Source organism: Carlito syrichta, unplaced genomic scaffold, assembly GCF_000164805.1.
Source record: "Carlito syrichta isolate Samal-C Ts95f unplaced genomic scaffold, Tarsius_syrichta-2.0.1 Scaffold169141, whole genome shotgun sequence".
NCBI lineage: Eukaryota > Metazoa > Chordata > Mammalia > Primates > Tarsiidae > Carlito > Carlito syrichta.
This window is the reverse complement of record NW_007113237.1, coordinates 55,748-71,491: the sequence shown is the minus strand read 5'-3', so window position 1 is coordinate 71,491 and position 15,744 is coordinate 55,748. Positions and strand designations below refer to the sequence as shown.

The 15,744-nt window shown below is 39.9% G+C and overlaps 2 protein-coding genes across 2 annotated transcripts in view; both read left to right on the top strand.

The window, feature by feature from the left end:
* Positions 1 to 15,469, top strand: part of LOC110594928 (probable phospholipid-transporting ATPase IIB) — a 21,490-nt gene extending 6,021 nt beyond the window's left edge. The window contains exon 3 of the mRNA XM_021709193.1: positions 15,218 to 15,469. Within this exon, the coding sequence (XP_021564868.1) occupies positions 15,218 to 15,469 (252 nt within the window). The remainder of the gene's footprint in view (positions 1 to 15,217) is intronic.
* Positions 1 to 15,744, top strand: part of LOC103252630 (probable phospholipid-transporting ATPase IIB) — a 57,681-nt gene that overhangs the window by 2,974 nt on the left and 38,963 nt on the right. The gene's annotated exons all lie outside the window — the stretch shown is intronic.

Here is a 15,744-nt window from a genome sequence, read left to right as displayed (position 1 = left end):
TAGCCAAAAGGTGGTAGCAGCCCACATGCCGTCCATCACTGGTAAATAAATAAACAAAATGTGGTCTATCCACACATGTGCAATATTATGAAGCACTGAAACATGAAGCATGAAGCACTAAAACATATGGTAATGTGGATGAGCCCTGAATACATACTCAGTGAAATAAGCCAGACTAAAGGCCACAGGCACATGTACTATAATTCCATTTCCATGACATGTCCAGAGGCAAATCTAGAGAGTAGATCAGTGGTTGCCAGGGCTGGAGGAATGATAGCTAAAGGGAAGGAAGTTTAGGGGAATGAAATGCCTTACTATGTGATGGGTACACAACTCTGAATATGCTAAAGTCCATTACATTATACACTTTAAATGAATGAATTGTATGAGATTTGTATCTCAAAGCTATTTTAAATAAATGCAAAGTAAGTATAGGTTGCATGAATGTACAGTGAGTAGAAAATTTAAGATTCCTGTAATCCCGCACCTTTGGGAGGCTGAAGTGAGTGGATTGCCTGAGCCCGCGGGTTTGAGACCCACCTGGGCAGCGAGACCTCATCTCTACAATAAATCAAAAAATCAGTTGGGCGTGGTAGTGCATGCCGGTAATTCTGGCTGCTTGGAAGGCTGAGGCAGAAGGGTCGCCGGAGCCCAGCAGGTCGAGGCTGCGGTGACCGGGAGCAGCCACTGCACTCCAGTCTGGGCAACAGAGTGAGACTCCAACTCAAAAAAACAAACAAACAAAAAAAAGAAAATTTAAGATTCATGACAAAGACTAAGCAAAATCATAGGTTCAAAAACTAAAAATTGTATCTTGGAAAGTATTCATTTATTAGTTCAATTTCTTAATATATGGATATGAGACCTGCTCAGTTCTAATTCTACAAGTAAAAGGAGTATGAACATAAAACCCCAGGGTTGCTAATCAGCAGGTGGGCCAGATGGGCAGGGAGGCACATGGAGGCCAAGGACAGGAAAAAGAATCGAGAGGCAGAAAACAGGGCCTGTTTTTTTGGCAGTGGATCCTTCAGTAGAGAGAGAGGCCCTTGCTGTAAGCGCATGACAGTGCAATGGACACAGCAGCAGTGAGGAAGCCGTGTGGGATAACACAGTGTGGTGGACACAGCAGCAATGAGGAAGCAGTGTAGACTTGTGTAGTGTGGGATAACACACAATGTATTGACTCAAGCAGCGGAGAGGAGACAGTGCAGATGTATGTGGCGTGCTGTAACACAGTGAGATGGACACAGCAGCAGTGAGGAGGCAGTGTGAACACATTTGGTGCAGGATAACATACAGTGCAGAGACCACGGCAGCAGTGAGGAGGTGGTGTGGATGTGTGCAGTGCAGGACGACTCACAGTGTGAAATTTGGACACTAGCGAGCAATCCCTATTCTGTTGATGAGAATTCAGTAAGATGTCAGAATGCCCAGCTGTGAGTTTCAAATGTTACGGGCAGAACCTTGTGGATGATGACTAGAATACATATGTAACACATGTGTTCTAAACAGAGTGAAATAAATGAGCATGTGCTGAGGACTGAGAAGGCACCTTGCTGTCTACAAAACCATCAGGTATAGAAAGCGACTTTAGAGTTGCCTGAATGCAGACTCTGAAGATAGAACTCCACCTCTCATGGCTTGGGAACAGCCAGTCATATCACTCATCTCTTTTTCATGGAGGGTTGTGACTGTGTCCTAATGCAGCCCAGGCTGTGGGACCAGGTCACGTTTCCTGAAAGTGCATCTCATAACTTTGTGTGCACATGTGGGAACTGCTGTCCTGGGGTAGGAGTGCTTTACATGTAAACACCTGTCTGAACGTCAGGTAGACTTTAGGATTGTTTCTTTTTTTAAATATCCATACCAGCACCTCAATTCCAAAAACACTGATGATTCACTACGTCTGGCATACGACTGGGAATTTTGAAAATCCAAAAGGTTGCACCCACACTGGGTCTTGCAAATCTTCCTTTTGACTTAATTTTAGGATTTAAGGTGAATGCTGAAATCTTCCATATGCCTTCAGAAGTGGTGACTCTCCATGAGGTCTCCTGAAGTTGTTAGGGGTAGAACTTCATAGAACTTCAATTACCTTTTTTGGGCTTCACAATAATAAGGAATAGTAAGAAAATACCCAAAACGTACCAGCAGACTTGGGGTGTTTTACAAAGTATAAGCTACTGTCATCACTTTGAAAACAAGCTTATTTTTTAAAGCTTTAGTTATGTAGGCATTTCTTTCTTCTTGTGTAGTCAAGATTTTATCTTACTCTAACCAAAATAACCAATTTAGAAATCATGGCATATCATGAGCCATGTAAGAGCTTAAGGGATGGTTAAAAAAAATAACCGAGAGGACAAGAGTGGCGTTTGTAAACATAGAAGTTGAGAACGTGTAGTACTTCACCTCCCAGACTCAGCAAGTCAAAGATAGACTTACCTTCCCCCCACAAGCTTGCCGCCCTACCTGTCTCCGTTACTGTGTCCGAAATGCAACCATGGTCAAGCTGCCCTGCATCAGCGCTTGCACTTGCAATCCCCGCAGTATCATTGATTGAGTTGGAGTCTCACTCTGTCATCCAGGCTGGAGTGTAGTGGCATGCTCACAGCCACCCCAGCGTTGACCTCCTGGGCTCTGGCGATCCTTCTGCCTCAGTCTTCCAAGTAGCCAGAACTATAGGCGCGCTATACCACGCCTGGCTAATTTTTTTATTTTTATTGAAGAGACAAGATCTCACCATGTTGCCCAGGCTGGTCTCAAACCCATGGGCTCAAGCAGTCCTCATTGCCTTGGCTTCTCAAAGTGCTGAGATTACAGACTTGAGTCACCGTGCCTGGCTCCCACAGTGTCTTATTGAGCCTGTCATAACAGTGTCTCCAGGCCTAATTTGCGCTCTAGTGCCATTGGTCCAGTGTGACTAGATGCTCTGGCACACAGCCATGCAGCCTCCTGGAGTCTGCTTGGTGGCAATTTGCTGTGGGTAAAGCTGCAGTACCACTGTCCCCAGGACCTCTGACCACAGACCTCTGAACCTGGGAACTCTGCTCCCTGCTGAACTCTGTGAGCCTGCTGGTATTGGCCTCCACGTGGTCCTGCCCTCCCTTACCTCCCTGCCTGGTTCCCACTACCCATTCTGAAACACTTTCCTACACATCAAAACTGAGTGGGCTAGAACCCTTTGTGTATTGGTGTCAGGGACTCAAGATACTTTCTAAATGCCATTATGTTATGATTTGGCATTTTTATAAGGGCCTTGTTACTTTTCTGATCATTCAGAGTGTTTTATTCAACATGGAAGGATGGGCCAAGCCCAGTGTAACCGCCATCACAAAATGGTCAGCTGATTTTCCTGGAATTCCTCCTGTGACTTTGTGTCCCTTGTCATTGACCCATGCCCTCGGGAGTCCCTTGTTACTGGCTCTGTGCTTCCTTGCTGTCCCTCATCCCTGACTTGGTGTCCCTGGCTGTCCCTCGTCACTGGCTTTTTGTCCCCTAGCTTTTCCTCATCACTGGCTCCATGTCCCCTGACTGTCCCTCATCACTGACTTAGTGTCCCCAGCTGTCCCTTGTCACTGACCCTATGTCCCCTGGCTGTTCCTTATCACTGACTCTGTGTCCACTAGCTGACCCTCCTCATTGGTTCTCCAGTGTGTGTTCATGTGGGCTTCCCTGTTTGGTCATACCACAAGGTCTGTGAAGAAGGGACCATGCTTTGTGCTGCCTCATGTGACGTTTGTCTTACTCTCCACTGGTTGCTGAGTGAGTCCCAGCCATTTGGAGAGGGGACAGGAGCTGCTGGTCAGGTGGGAGGAGGGAGTCAGACATGGCTGTGAGAATGTTGGGCCTTAATCTGGAGCATCAGAAGTTCCAGTAGGAGCCAGGTCCCTAGTGCAGCAAGGCCATGTCCTAGTGTATGAGTGTTTGCCTTTTTGGTGCAGAATGAAACGATGATGAACTTAAGGTCTTTTTTGTGAATCACATTCTCTCTGCAGAAAATATTGGCAATATCTGAGCAAGTTGGGTTTCATTGAAGTTTTCAATTTCCAAGAAGTTCCAGAATTTACCTTCATCATGGTATAGAGGGAAGCCCCTTGGGAGCACATGTTAGCAATGCTCCTGGCACCTTGGGCATCCACTATCAGCATGCCATTTCTTAAGTCATTTTGTCAGTAGGCAGGATTTCTAAGGCCCCTTCAATTATCAATCCTGTTAGATTTTAGATTGTGTTGACCTGTAGATATGTAAAAATCTCTGTAGCCAAAGGCAGAACTACTATTGGAATTGAGCTGGGGGGGGCGGTGTCCAAAATCTCTGTATTTTGTAGAGGAAATTTAAACAAAAAGACATAGTTCAACAATCATAAGCAAATCTGAGGATCTAAAAACAAACAGGATGAACAGGTAAGATATATAAATTGCCATCTTCTTAGCATTTCAGTGTAGGCTTTGAGACAAAGATGGGTCATTGGTAACTGTTTTTTGAAAGAAAACAAGCCATCATTTTTTTTCTACAAAAAAAGATCCAACACATTTTTTTCTCTTACAGCATTCTAGAAATTGTCAAAGATTCCATGTGATTATATATTGAAAAAGAATTATTTCCCAGTCCTAAGCATGAGAAACTTAAACTAGAGATTTCTCCCAAGGAAAATTTTATTGAAAGTTTATAAAATACTATATATACCTTATTAACTGCCAAAAATAAAAATTTTATTGAAAGTATGTGGGATTTCTATCTTTAAATTTTTGCCTAAGTCATAACAATTTTTGAATTAGGAAGTCACAATAGAGAGAGATATCATTGACTTAAAAATTATTACGAACTTAAAGAAGTTATAGAAACTGTTAATCTTATATTTAAATTTTTTGACTTATTTAAAATTTCTTTCTTCTTTGGAAATTGGACAATGATTAAAATTAGCAGAACATTAAGTAACCTTTAAAAACCCTAACACATATTTTAACTCTGAAAATGAAAACAGGAGCCTTCATCATAATTTTTAAAGAGCTCTATTGATGCAGTGTTTGCAGATCTGCAAAGCCTCAGGAAAATCATCTAAATGGTTCATTATTTAGCTTATTGAACTTTGCTGCAGTTAGGTTGACGGATGATAGCAATGCTTCCCAATCACCAAAGTACCGTTTTAAAAGCATTTTTTATTGAATAAAGTGCTTAGAATATTGCACCCTGGAGCTTTATTTAGGGAAATGGTTCAATTGATGTTTTCTGTTTAACCTCAGCTTTGACCTATCACAACATATATGGTTAATAAGCAACATTATCATTTAAGAGACTGAACTAGTTGTATACATTCTGCTTCCACACCATCCTCTCATACCCTGTTTGTTTGTGGCACTTGTGTCATCTTAGTCTTTAGAATGAATGTCATTCATTAAGTAGAATGCCCTAGTTTTACGTCTCTTACGCCATGGTTGCTATTCTTCACAGTATAAGCAGTCTTGATTTCATTTTCCTGAAAGGAGAAAGGAGCTTTAATCTTACCTACACGTGTGCATAGATGAATTTTTATTACACGAATAATTGAATTCTGGGATAATTAGTTTTAAGTCCTTACAGGTCCTATGAGGCGTGAGCATTAAATACATGCAGTGATATCTCTGACATGTTTGGTGATACTTGAGGTTTAGAAAGTGGTGGTGGTGCCAAAATGTGAATAACTCATTTTGTATTCATTTTGTGGAGCCTACTTATGCCTCATTGTTGCTTCTTATGATGAGTGATCAATATTTCATTTTCTCGAAGACAGTAGAAAGTTCTGCTTGCCTGTCACTGTCTCCACAGCTTAGCACAGCACATTCCTGCTGAGCACATGCTAAGTGCTCCCTGGAAATTCCTTCGCACATTAACATATAGTCCTCTGCAGTGGTTGAAGTGTGTGTCTAGTGCAGTAGCAGAACGCCAGGACTGAACTCGTGTCACCAGCAATCATAACAAGGGTATGGGCTAGGCAGGCAGAGCCCTTGAAGGCGAAGATGTCAGCTCAGGTGGTTAAGGCATGACATGACAGGACCTTGAAGACCACTGGCTTCTTTTGAGCCAAAAAGATTGGCTGTGATTCTCAGTGACTGCTTATTCCTCTAAACCAACTATTTATTAGTAGCATTGTTTTCTCCTCTGTGGCTGCATTCTCTCGCATCAGTAAGTTCTATATTTAAATATTATTTCAAGATATAGCTCTCATTGGCTCACTCCAGCATTTATGTGCAAGAATCAGCTAGAATTAATGGCAAACCACAAGTGGATTATTTAAAAATAGAGGAATGTTACATCCTTAATAGCATTGCTTTTGGGTTTACAGAAGTAGACACTAATGCATGTGGCATGCTGCATTTTTAAATTCATTTTATTGTGTGTGCCTATTGAAGCAAGACTAATTGTGGTGTTTTGTCAATATATTTGTGAGGAGCAAATCATTGTTGGTGACATAAAGCCTTCACTCTGTGACCTTCAAGACCAGAAGAGAATAAATACTATATAGCCTGTCTGTGAATATTGATTAGCAGTTTTTCCAGATGATCAAATTGCATTTTATGTTAATAATTCTATTAAATTATAAAAATGATCATAATCACAATAAAAATGATGAAATGTCAGTGATTACATTGTGATTTATAAAGTACATGGTAAAAGATGTTATACTTAAGAGTGTAACCGGCATTTACATGGGTTAATTGCTAATATGATCAAGGAAATTTCTCCCAAGCTTTTCAAGACTAACAGCACAGATATTTCTGAATAATGGAATCATTGAGGATTATTAATGATAAATTTGCCCCATGTTTTATTTTCTCTCAGATGATATTACTCTTGGATATCCTTTCCCATAGTGGTTACTTAGCATGGAAAATGTGTCTGTGTAAGCCAGTCACCTGTGAGGAAGACTCCTTAAGGACTCCTTAAGAGTGTTGCTAAGTAGGCTACAGATGAGATTTAGTTCAGCCTTTCACTTAAATGTGTTTTTTACATTCACGTTCAAGATTTTTTGCCTTTTTATTATTGTCAATAATCACATTATAAGAAATTTCTAAAAGCAAAATAGTCATTTGAAATGTACTAAGCCTTTAAATTCTGGGCTATCTTTTTTCATTTCGGAGACAAATATCTCCAGGATAATTTCCTATTATAATGTCAGGTAGCAATTAATTCCATATTAATAGAGAAGCACACAAGGAGTATTTGATAAACCACTCTTCCAATTTTTTATTTGAATACTAACGGAATTGCTTAAAAAGATAAAATCAAGTGACAGCACTGGAAACACTATTATTAGAGAGCTCATAACTGAATAAAGACACATTTCACTAACTACATGGCCAGAGACGGGTTGAGGAGTGCATTCCTGGCTGCCTGTGCCCTCCTGATTGCATCCAGGGAAGACAAGGATGGAGTTCACCCTGACCTTCTGCCCCCGCCTGAGCATGAGTGCCATTGCCATGTGTTAGCTACTCTGAGATGGATTCTATTCCACACTTGAGAATTCCCACTCTCCCTCAGCAGCTTTCTTTCTGTGTATCTCTTGTTAGAAGATACCAGTTAGTGTACACACTCACCAATGTAAGGAATGGTGATCTAAGAGAAGCCATGGCAAAGGGGTTAGAGGATCCAGAGAAGTTTTCATGTGAAACCTCCCAAATGTGGTCTGTAGACAGCAGTGAGAGCAGGACAGAAGACACACTCCAGTCTAGCTGACATGTTAGGAAGTGCCTTGCAAAATAACCAGAGGCTGTGTGCATCTGTAAGGAAGAAATGGAAATAAGTTAACTTGGCATCACACTAAAAAATTTAAAGAAAAAGAACAAAACCAAAGGGGAAAGTAGGAGGGAAAAAAAGTAATGATAGCAAAAGGCATAATTCAAAAACTGATTCTTTGAAAGGTTAATAAAATGAAAAAATTACTGGTGAAAACTAATAATGCAAAACAGAGCGTGTAAGCTAAGTAGACACATGAAATTATGCTTATGAAAGAATGTATAATAAAAAAATTCACTTAAGTTTTTAAAAGAATATTAAGCACAGCCCAAATGCTAATATTTTCAAAAACCTCAGTAAAATAGCTGTGTTGTGGAAAAATATGAATTCGCAAAATTGAATGTAAAGAGACCTGAGTAGACCAGAGAAGAAATTCAAAAAATCACCCCAAACCAGACAGTTTTATAGATCAGTTATTTTGAGCCACAAATAAGTCACACACTATAAAAACTTTTCTGGAACAAGAAAAAAAAAAAACTCTCAAAGCCTTCTCATTCATTTTATGAAGCCAACCTAATCCTGAATTTTAAAATCTGACTAAGATACAATAAATACATATGTAATAAAAAAGAAATGTATGTACAAGTCTTACAAATAGAGGTAGAGAAATCTTAAAAATAATGTCGGGTAACCCCTTCGGGTCCCCTCCCACTGTAGGAACTTTTCTGTCCTCTCAATAAATCCTGCTTTCTAAAAACAATAATAATAATAATAATGTCAGGTCAAAGTTTAGAGTCTGTCAAAATAATAATACACCATGACCAAGTATCGTTTATCCTAGGAATAAAAGAATGTTTCAGTATTAGAAAATATATTAATATGACTTTATAAGTCAAAGGTCATTAGAGATTTTTTTTTAAAAAGGCATTTAAGTTAAAATTTAGTACTTCTGATCAATACTTGCCACATTGATGTGTCAAAGGGACACAGGAGCCAATGGAAAAGCTCCCAGTGGCTCACACTGGAACAGTTGTTTTTAAGCAACAAAATAAATGATATTGGGTTATAACCCATAGTATTAAGATATCCATGAGTCCAAACTGGTATAAATAAATGATTAAATAAATAAATGGGAGGGAATAGACAAATCTTCCATGTTTAATTTCTGTACCAAGGAATAATTGATGCAGATATTTAACCCTCAAAGAGGGCAGCATAATTGCTAATTGTTTAGGTGTGGGCCATATATACTGACTTCCTCCCAAATAGTATAGTAGGAAAAAGAGGGAGACAAAAGAGTAATTTGACCACCATGGCCAGGGGATCGGGTCAGCATCAACAGTGATGAGTTGCACTGATATCATGCATCCTTGACATGATATAATAAGCACAGCGCTTCACTCCTGCACTCTTCCTCCCTAGACCATACTCCAGTCTACTCAGGAGAGAAACAGCAAATGAACTCAAATCAAGGGGTGTTCTGCAAAGTGCTTGACCAGCAATCCAAACATCAGCATTATCAGAACAAGAAAAGTCTAAGAGATGGTCACAACCATGGGTGGCCTAAGGAGACATGGTGATTAAATGTCATGTGAATCCTGAATAGTATCCTGGGACAGAAAGAGGACTTTAGGTGAAAACTAAGGCGGTCTGATAAAAAAGTTGTAAAAAATGTAACCTGCTGTTTGCTCAGGTTTTATCGATGACCTGAAAAAACATTGTATATATGTGTATTTCAGAAAGCTACCTAATAAGTTTGGGTGTGTTGGCTCATGCCTATAATCCCAGCATTTTGGGAGGCCAAAGCAGGAGGATTGTTGAAAGCCAGGAGACCAGCCTGGTCAACATAGGGAGAGCTTGTTTCTACAAAAAAGTAAAATATTAGCGAAGTGTGATGATGCACACCTGTAGTCCCAGCTACTCAGGAGGTTGAATTGGAGGCTATGAACCTGAGCCTGAGAAGACAAGGCTGTGGTGAGCCATGATTGTGCCACTGCGCTCCAGCCTTGGGGACAGAGCAAGACCCTCAACTCAAAAGAGAACAACAACAACAACAACAACAACAACAAACATTAAAACTACTAAATAAAAGCTGTTTCTTTGCTTGGTCTAGGTTTCTGTTTCTTTGACTTGTCTGACTTCAGTAAGGAAGACTAGATCTGTATGGAGTATTGAATACTTAAGTGTGAATTCAGCAGCAAATATTCTAGAAATACTGGATATCCTCATCCAGATTATTTTTCTTTTTAGTTATTTGTTTATAGGTCTAGTCTTGAAATATTTGATTTTATATCGTCAAAAGAATTCTGTCCAATAATAAGCAAATTTCATTAGCACAGTAATTAAGGCATCTATTTTTTATGAAAAATTTGAATATTCTTTTTCTTCTGGTTGGCATTACATAAAGTTAATCCTTTGGTGATTATTGATAAAGACAATTGGAGGGAATGCTGGGTTAGCTATAAGAAGCTAAACTGATTTTGTTATAAGCTGCTAACTCAAATGGGTTGTGAAGCCAAGCATAAGCTAAATAATAAATAGATGCGAGTCACCAAATATAGACAGCTCAGTCCTGTTGCAGTGGAACACCTGTGAGATGATAGGGTGTTCACGAAAAGGTACAATTTGCGGGTCAAAATGTAACCTTTCGCTGTGTAAATTGAAAATTAACCTTGGGAGTATTGGATCATTTGCAGCTTACAGGGAAGTTTTATTGGAAAAAAAAGTAGCAGAGTTTCACTTTCATTTTACATGTGCAGTGGTGATACAGAAGCATTACTGTTCCCTGTAGAGGTGCCTTTCAGTATTGCGATTTGGAGCATGTTGTTGGAGCTCTAAAGCAGCACTGTTCTATCTGTGGCATGATTTTAAACTCATACTAACACAGGGAGTCAGAGGGGGAAGTTCTAATTCGAACCCTGTGGGTGACACACTGTTTAACTTTTAACACACGTGTAGCATCCTGGAGTTGTGGTGTCCTTAGAACATCAGTGTCACCCAACTTCTAACAGTGTCAGAACATCAACAGTGAGTATCACACTTTGCCCCTGCTGTGTGACAAGCCACCCCAACACCACTTCAGTATTCTCCTGGGGGAATCCTTTCTACATAGTCAGGAGCTCCCACAAACAGGAAAGTGTTCCAGTGTTTGCATTCCTGTCAGAGAATACTCTCAAATGCAGTAAAATTAAATACATTACTTCAGATTTGCTCTGACCAGCCTGAAATACAACAGAAATTTAAGGCTTTTGATTATTCTTGTTTTCTCTTTTCTCTTCTTTATTTTAAAAAAAATTTAAATTCTCTTGAGTACCTAATTGTAGATATTTATGGGTACATGTGATATTTTGATACAGGCATACAATACAATGTGTAATGGCCAAATCAGGGTTATTAAGATATCCATCACCTCAAGCATTTATTGTCTCTTTGTATTAGGAACATTCCAATTTCACTCTTACAGTTATTTTGAAATATAAGGTAAATTATTGTTAGCTATAGTCTCCCTATTTTGCTACCAAACACTAGTTCTTCTTCCTTCTATTTAACTGTATTTTTGTACCCATTAACTAAATGCTTTTATTTCCCCTCCCTACTAGCTATCCCAGCCTGTAGAAACCATCATTCTGTTCTCTGTCTCCATGAGTTCAGTTTATTTTTAGCTTTCACATTTGAGTAAGAACATATGATATTTATCTTTCTGTGCCTAACTTACTTTATTTAATGTCTTTCAGTTCCATTCATGTTGTTACAGGTGACAGAATTTCATTCTTTTTATGGCTGAATAATATTCCATTGTGTATACATACCACATTTTCTTTATGTATTCATTTATTGATAGGCATTTAGTTGATTGCACATCTTGGCTATTGTGAATAGTCCTGCAGTAAGCATGGGAATGCAGGTGTCTCTTTGATATACTGAGTTTCTTTATTTTAGATATGTACTCAGCGGTGGGATTGCTGGATCATATGGTAGTTGTAGTTTTAGTATTTTGAAGAACCTTTATACTGTTCTGCATAGTAACTGTACAAGTTTACATCCTCACCAGAAGTGTCTGAGGGTTCCCCTTTCTTCACTTCTCACTAGCATCTGTTATTGACTGTCTTTTTTATACAAACCATTTAACTAGGGTGAGATGATAATCTCATTGAAGTTTTGACTTGCATTTTCTTGGTAATTAGTGATTTTGATTATTTTTCATATACCCACTGGCCATCTATGTGTATGTCTTCTATTCATATCTTTTGCCCATTTTTAATTGAATTTTTTTCCCTATTGAGTTGTTTGTTTCTTATATATTCTGGTTATTAATCCCCTGTCAAATGGATAGTTTGCAGGTGTTTTCCCCTCATTCTATGGGCTGTCTCTTCCCTTTGTGTCTGTGCTGTACAGATACTTTTTAGCTTGGTGTGATCCCATTTGTCCATTTATGTATTGGTTGCCTCTGCTTTTGAGGTCTCACTCAAGAAATCTTTGCCCAGACCAATGTCCTAGAGTATTCCAGCCTGTTGAACACATTTTCAGATTTGCTCAGGGGTTAGATACCAAACAGGTTTTGCCCATCTAAGGGCACTTTTTTATTTTTCAGTCTACCCACAGGTAGAGAGATTAAACAGAAAAGGGTCAAGGTCAGACCTGTTTTTCAGCCAGTGCTGAGGGCTGGAACTAGACCTTGTCCCATGTCCCTCTGCCTGGAATATCTGTGGATACTGTGCAGATACTCAACAAATTTTCCTGACTCTTACATGCAGGGCTAATTAATAAGATCAGATGCTGCTTTTCCCCTAAATATGAAAACTATTTAATTTCAATATTGCTCATAGTAAAATAATAATTCTCTACAACTACATCTCTTTAGTTAGTAGTCTAATGTGTAAAATTTTACTGTCTCTGGATTTATAAATATCTAACTGTGTGGCTTTATTAATTTAAATGAAATTTGTATTTCTAAATGATATATTTGGGCTGGGAAGAAGTTCAAACACAATACATAGTCATTCCTACTTCAGAGAGTGGTTTTTGAAGTGTGTTCAGCAACTGAGATTACGGAGTAAATCAGTGGGGGTGGGGTCAGAGAAGAGCACCAGGAGCTTTAGGGTCATAGCCTGAGAATAGACCAGGCTCTGCTGAAGACACACCTCCAGCCCCTGAGCCTGGGAATGGAGTGGTCCATACCAGGGCTTGGTTGTATACACCATGGACTGACTGCTTTCCCTTTGCCTGGAGCAGACTAGTTGTGTAGGGTTCTTGAAGATAGAAAATGGCCCCTCAGTGTCTTCTGTTTCAGAGTGCGGATGAAGAACTTGGCCTAAGACAGGCATCAGCTCTCTGAGACCTATTAGGCCTCTTCTCTAAAGATGCATTTCCAACTCTGAACTGAAATAACCCTACATGTGGCATCATTGTTATTTCACTCGCAATCCTTTTTTTCTAGAATCATTCTACTCCTTATCATAAGCTAACTTTACCATGTAAACTTTTTAAAGTATTAGAAATGTATTCAAGGTACATTTTTCTCCAATGCACTGAGTACACATAAGTTAAAGCTGTAGTAAGTTGTGTTAAGCTGTGTAATTATGTGCATCTTTATTATCCTAAAACAGTAAGCTTGCTTGTTTGTTTAGCTCCTTTTTGAGATCCTGAGAAACGTTTGAGAGACCACCTAAGGTCCCTGATAGGGGAGCTGGGCAGTGTCCACTGTGACTTTCTGAAGCCAACTGCAGTGCATCCCCCTCGGTGGCACCCGCAAACAGCCCTTGAGGTGGGGCAATGGCTTAACACTGCTCTTCACTCTGCTCCATACCAGTCCTCATTCTACAGAGCCAGGCTACAGCTCCAGACAGTGTGTCCTATTCAGTTTCCTCCATGTTGGGCATGTCCCTCCCCTGCATGGTGTGCCACCAGGTAGAGGTCAAAGAGTTGAAAACTACAGATTTTTTTCTACAGTCTCAGACATTGAACATTGGAGGTGTTCTGTAGTTGAATTTGTAGGAGTTACTTAGAAAATCAGATTTCAAAAGGAATTGCTGGTCTGCCTAAGAGAACATGGATAAAAGGCTTCTATGCAAGAAGCGTGGAGCCCTGACATTCTACAGATGGCTGAACAGTCCTGGTGCTCTTAGAGGTTACGTCTTGAATCCCCCTAGTCACCCTGAGTGGTGACCTCTGTCACACCATTTGGTAGATGAGGAAACGGGTTGTTGGGGACTCCAGGATCCTAACCTGGGCAGTTGACCTCTGCACCAGAGCCCTTGAGAACGCTGCACAGTCTCCCTCAGAGTGTGAACTTATCCTCACAGGGATTTCCAGAGCACACTAACATCAAATTAATAATGCCTGGACACTAGACAGCATTTAAAATGTTCCGGAACCCAAAATCTGAAAACCATCTGACTGAGAGTGAGATGGAGGTTAAAATTGAAGGCAAGGATGAGCTCTCTTGCCGGAAGCCTTGTAGGCCCTAAGGGATGTCATGCAGCAGGCCTGTGGGGTGAACAGGAGACCCCAGAAGGTGTGGCTGTGCTTGTGGACTGCCTTGTCTGGGATGCCCCTGCTCCTCGCTGGTGGGTGGCATTGCAGATGGTGCCCCTCCAGCTGCATGGCAGGCTTTGGATATCTTACTTTTACTGGTGCATGTCTCATAGTGAGGTTGCTTTTAAAGATAAACTTATTTTCAGAAAATACTGTCATAAAATACTGCTCATAAATTATTAACTTAAAATTTTTTCTCCCATTTATGATTTTTAAATTTTAAAAACTTAGTAAATAGAAATAAGAATAGCTTCTATTTCTAAGTACCTGTCATATGTCAAGGAATTTACTCATATCATTCCAACATTAGAACACTTTGCAAGTATATTTTCCAATTTGCATAAGAGAAGCGTGAACTGGCAGAATGAAGGCCTAGCCTCAGAGCTGCCAACTCTCACGGTTGGGCTTAGAACCCAGACTTGCGTTCCTCTTTGACTGTTTTGTCTCCTTTAAATTTGCAAACTTTGCATGTAGACACACTCACCACTTTATTTTAGAAAAAAAATCAGAATAAGCATGAGATTCACATTATTCGCTTTTTGACGTAGTCCATCGAATCAGGGTGAAAAGAACCTTGAAAAGTAGCCAACTTCCTCCTCTGCCTCCAGGACAGATTGGTGTATGCAGCATTCTAGATTTTCAAACCATCTGGTTCTAGAGAGCTTGTAAGTACAAATTGTGGAAGAAAAAAAAAAGGGAAAAAAAAGCTTTTAGGATTTGTAATTGGTCTTTATTTAAAAAAAAAAAAAAAAAAGACCAAGGGACTTTTTGTCACATTGCTGTAAAAGTTCACTATAAAAATGTTACTCAGAAGGACATACTTGGCATGGCCACAAGAACAAAAAGTTCTCAATGCATTGATCTAAAGTTCGCAAGTCTAAGCAAAATTCCTGACTGCTAAGGTGCTGGGCAGCTTCCATGCAGCTTCCAGAGATGGCCAGTTGCCTTATGTGTTGCTGGTTTCCCGTAGGTGGCTCTGGTGCAGTGGACAGAGAGCGTGGGCCTCACCCTGGTCAGTAGAGACCTCACCTCCATGCAACTGAAGACCCCTGGCGGCCAGATCCTCACCTTCCACATCCTGCAGATGTTTCCCTTCACGTCTGAGAGCAAGCGAATGGGTGTCATTGTCCGGGTATACGTTATAGCTTGTTTCTTCAAGAGGATCGCTATGCGTGGGCTGCCCTGCCTGCCTATGATGCTTCTTTCTGAGTGTTTAAGATAGACATAAAAACTTTCCCAAAAGAAAAGGAAAGTTAAATATTTACTCAGATGCTATATGCTTATAGTTTTTTTCTGAAAACATTCAAACTAATACTTTATGGCTGGGAAACTAGTGTGGCTCTGGTGAGATAAAATAGCTCTCCTAAACCAACTAAGGCAGAATTTGTTAAGTTTTGAAACCAATTAAAGCTGTTTTGTTTTCAGCAAAAGTAGCTTGCCAAAGAGTTTTAACTTAATGAGTGATGACCATAAAGTTGCTAAAATATACCTCTGTTT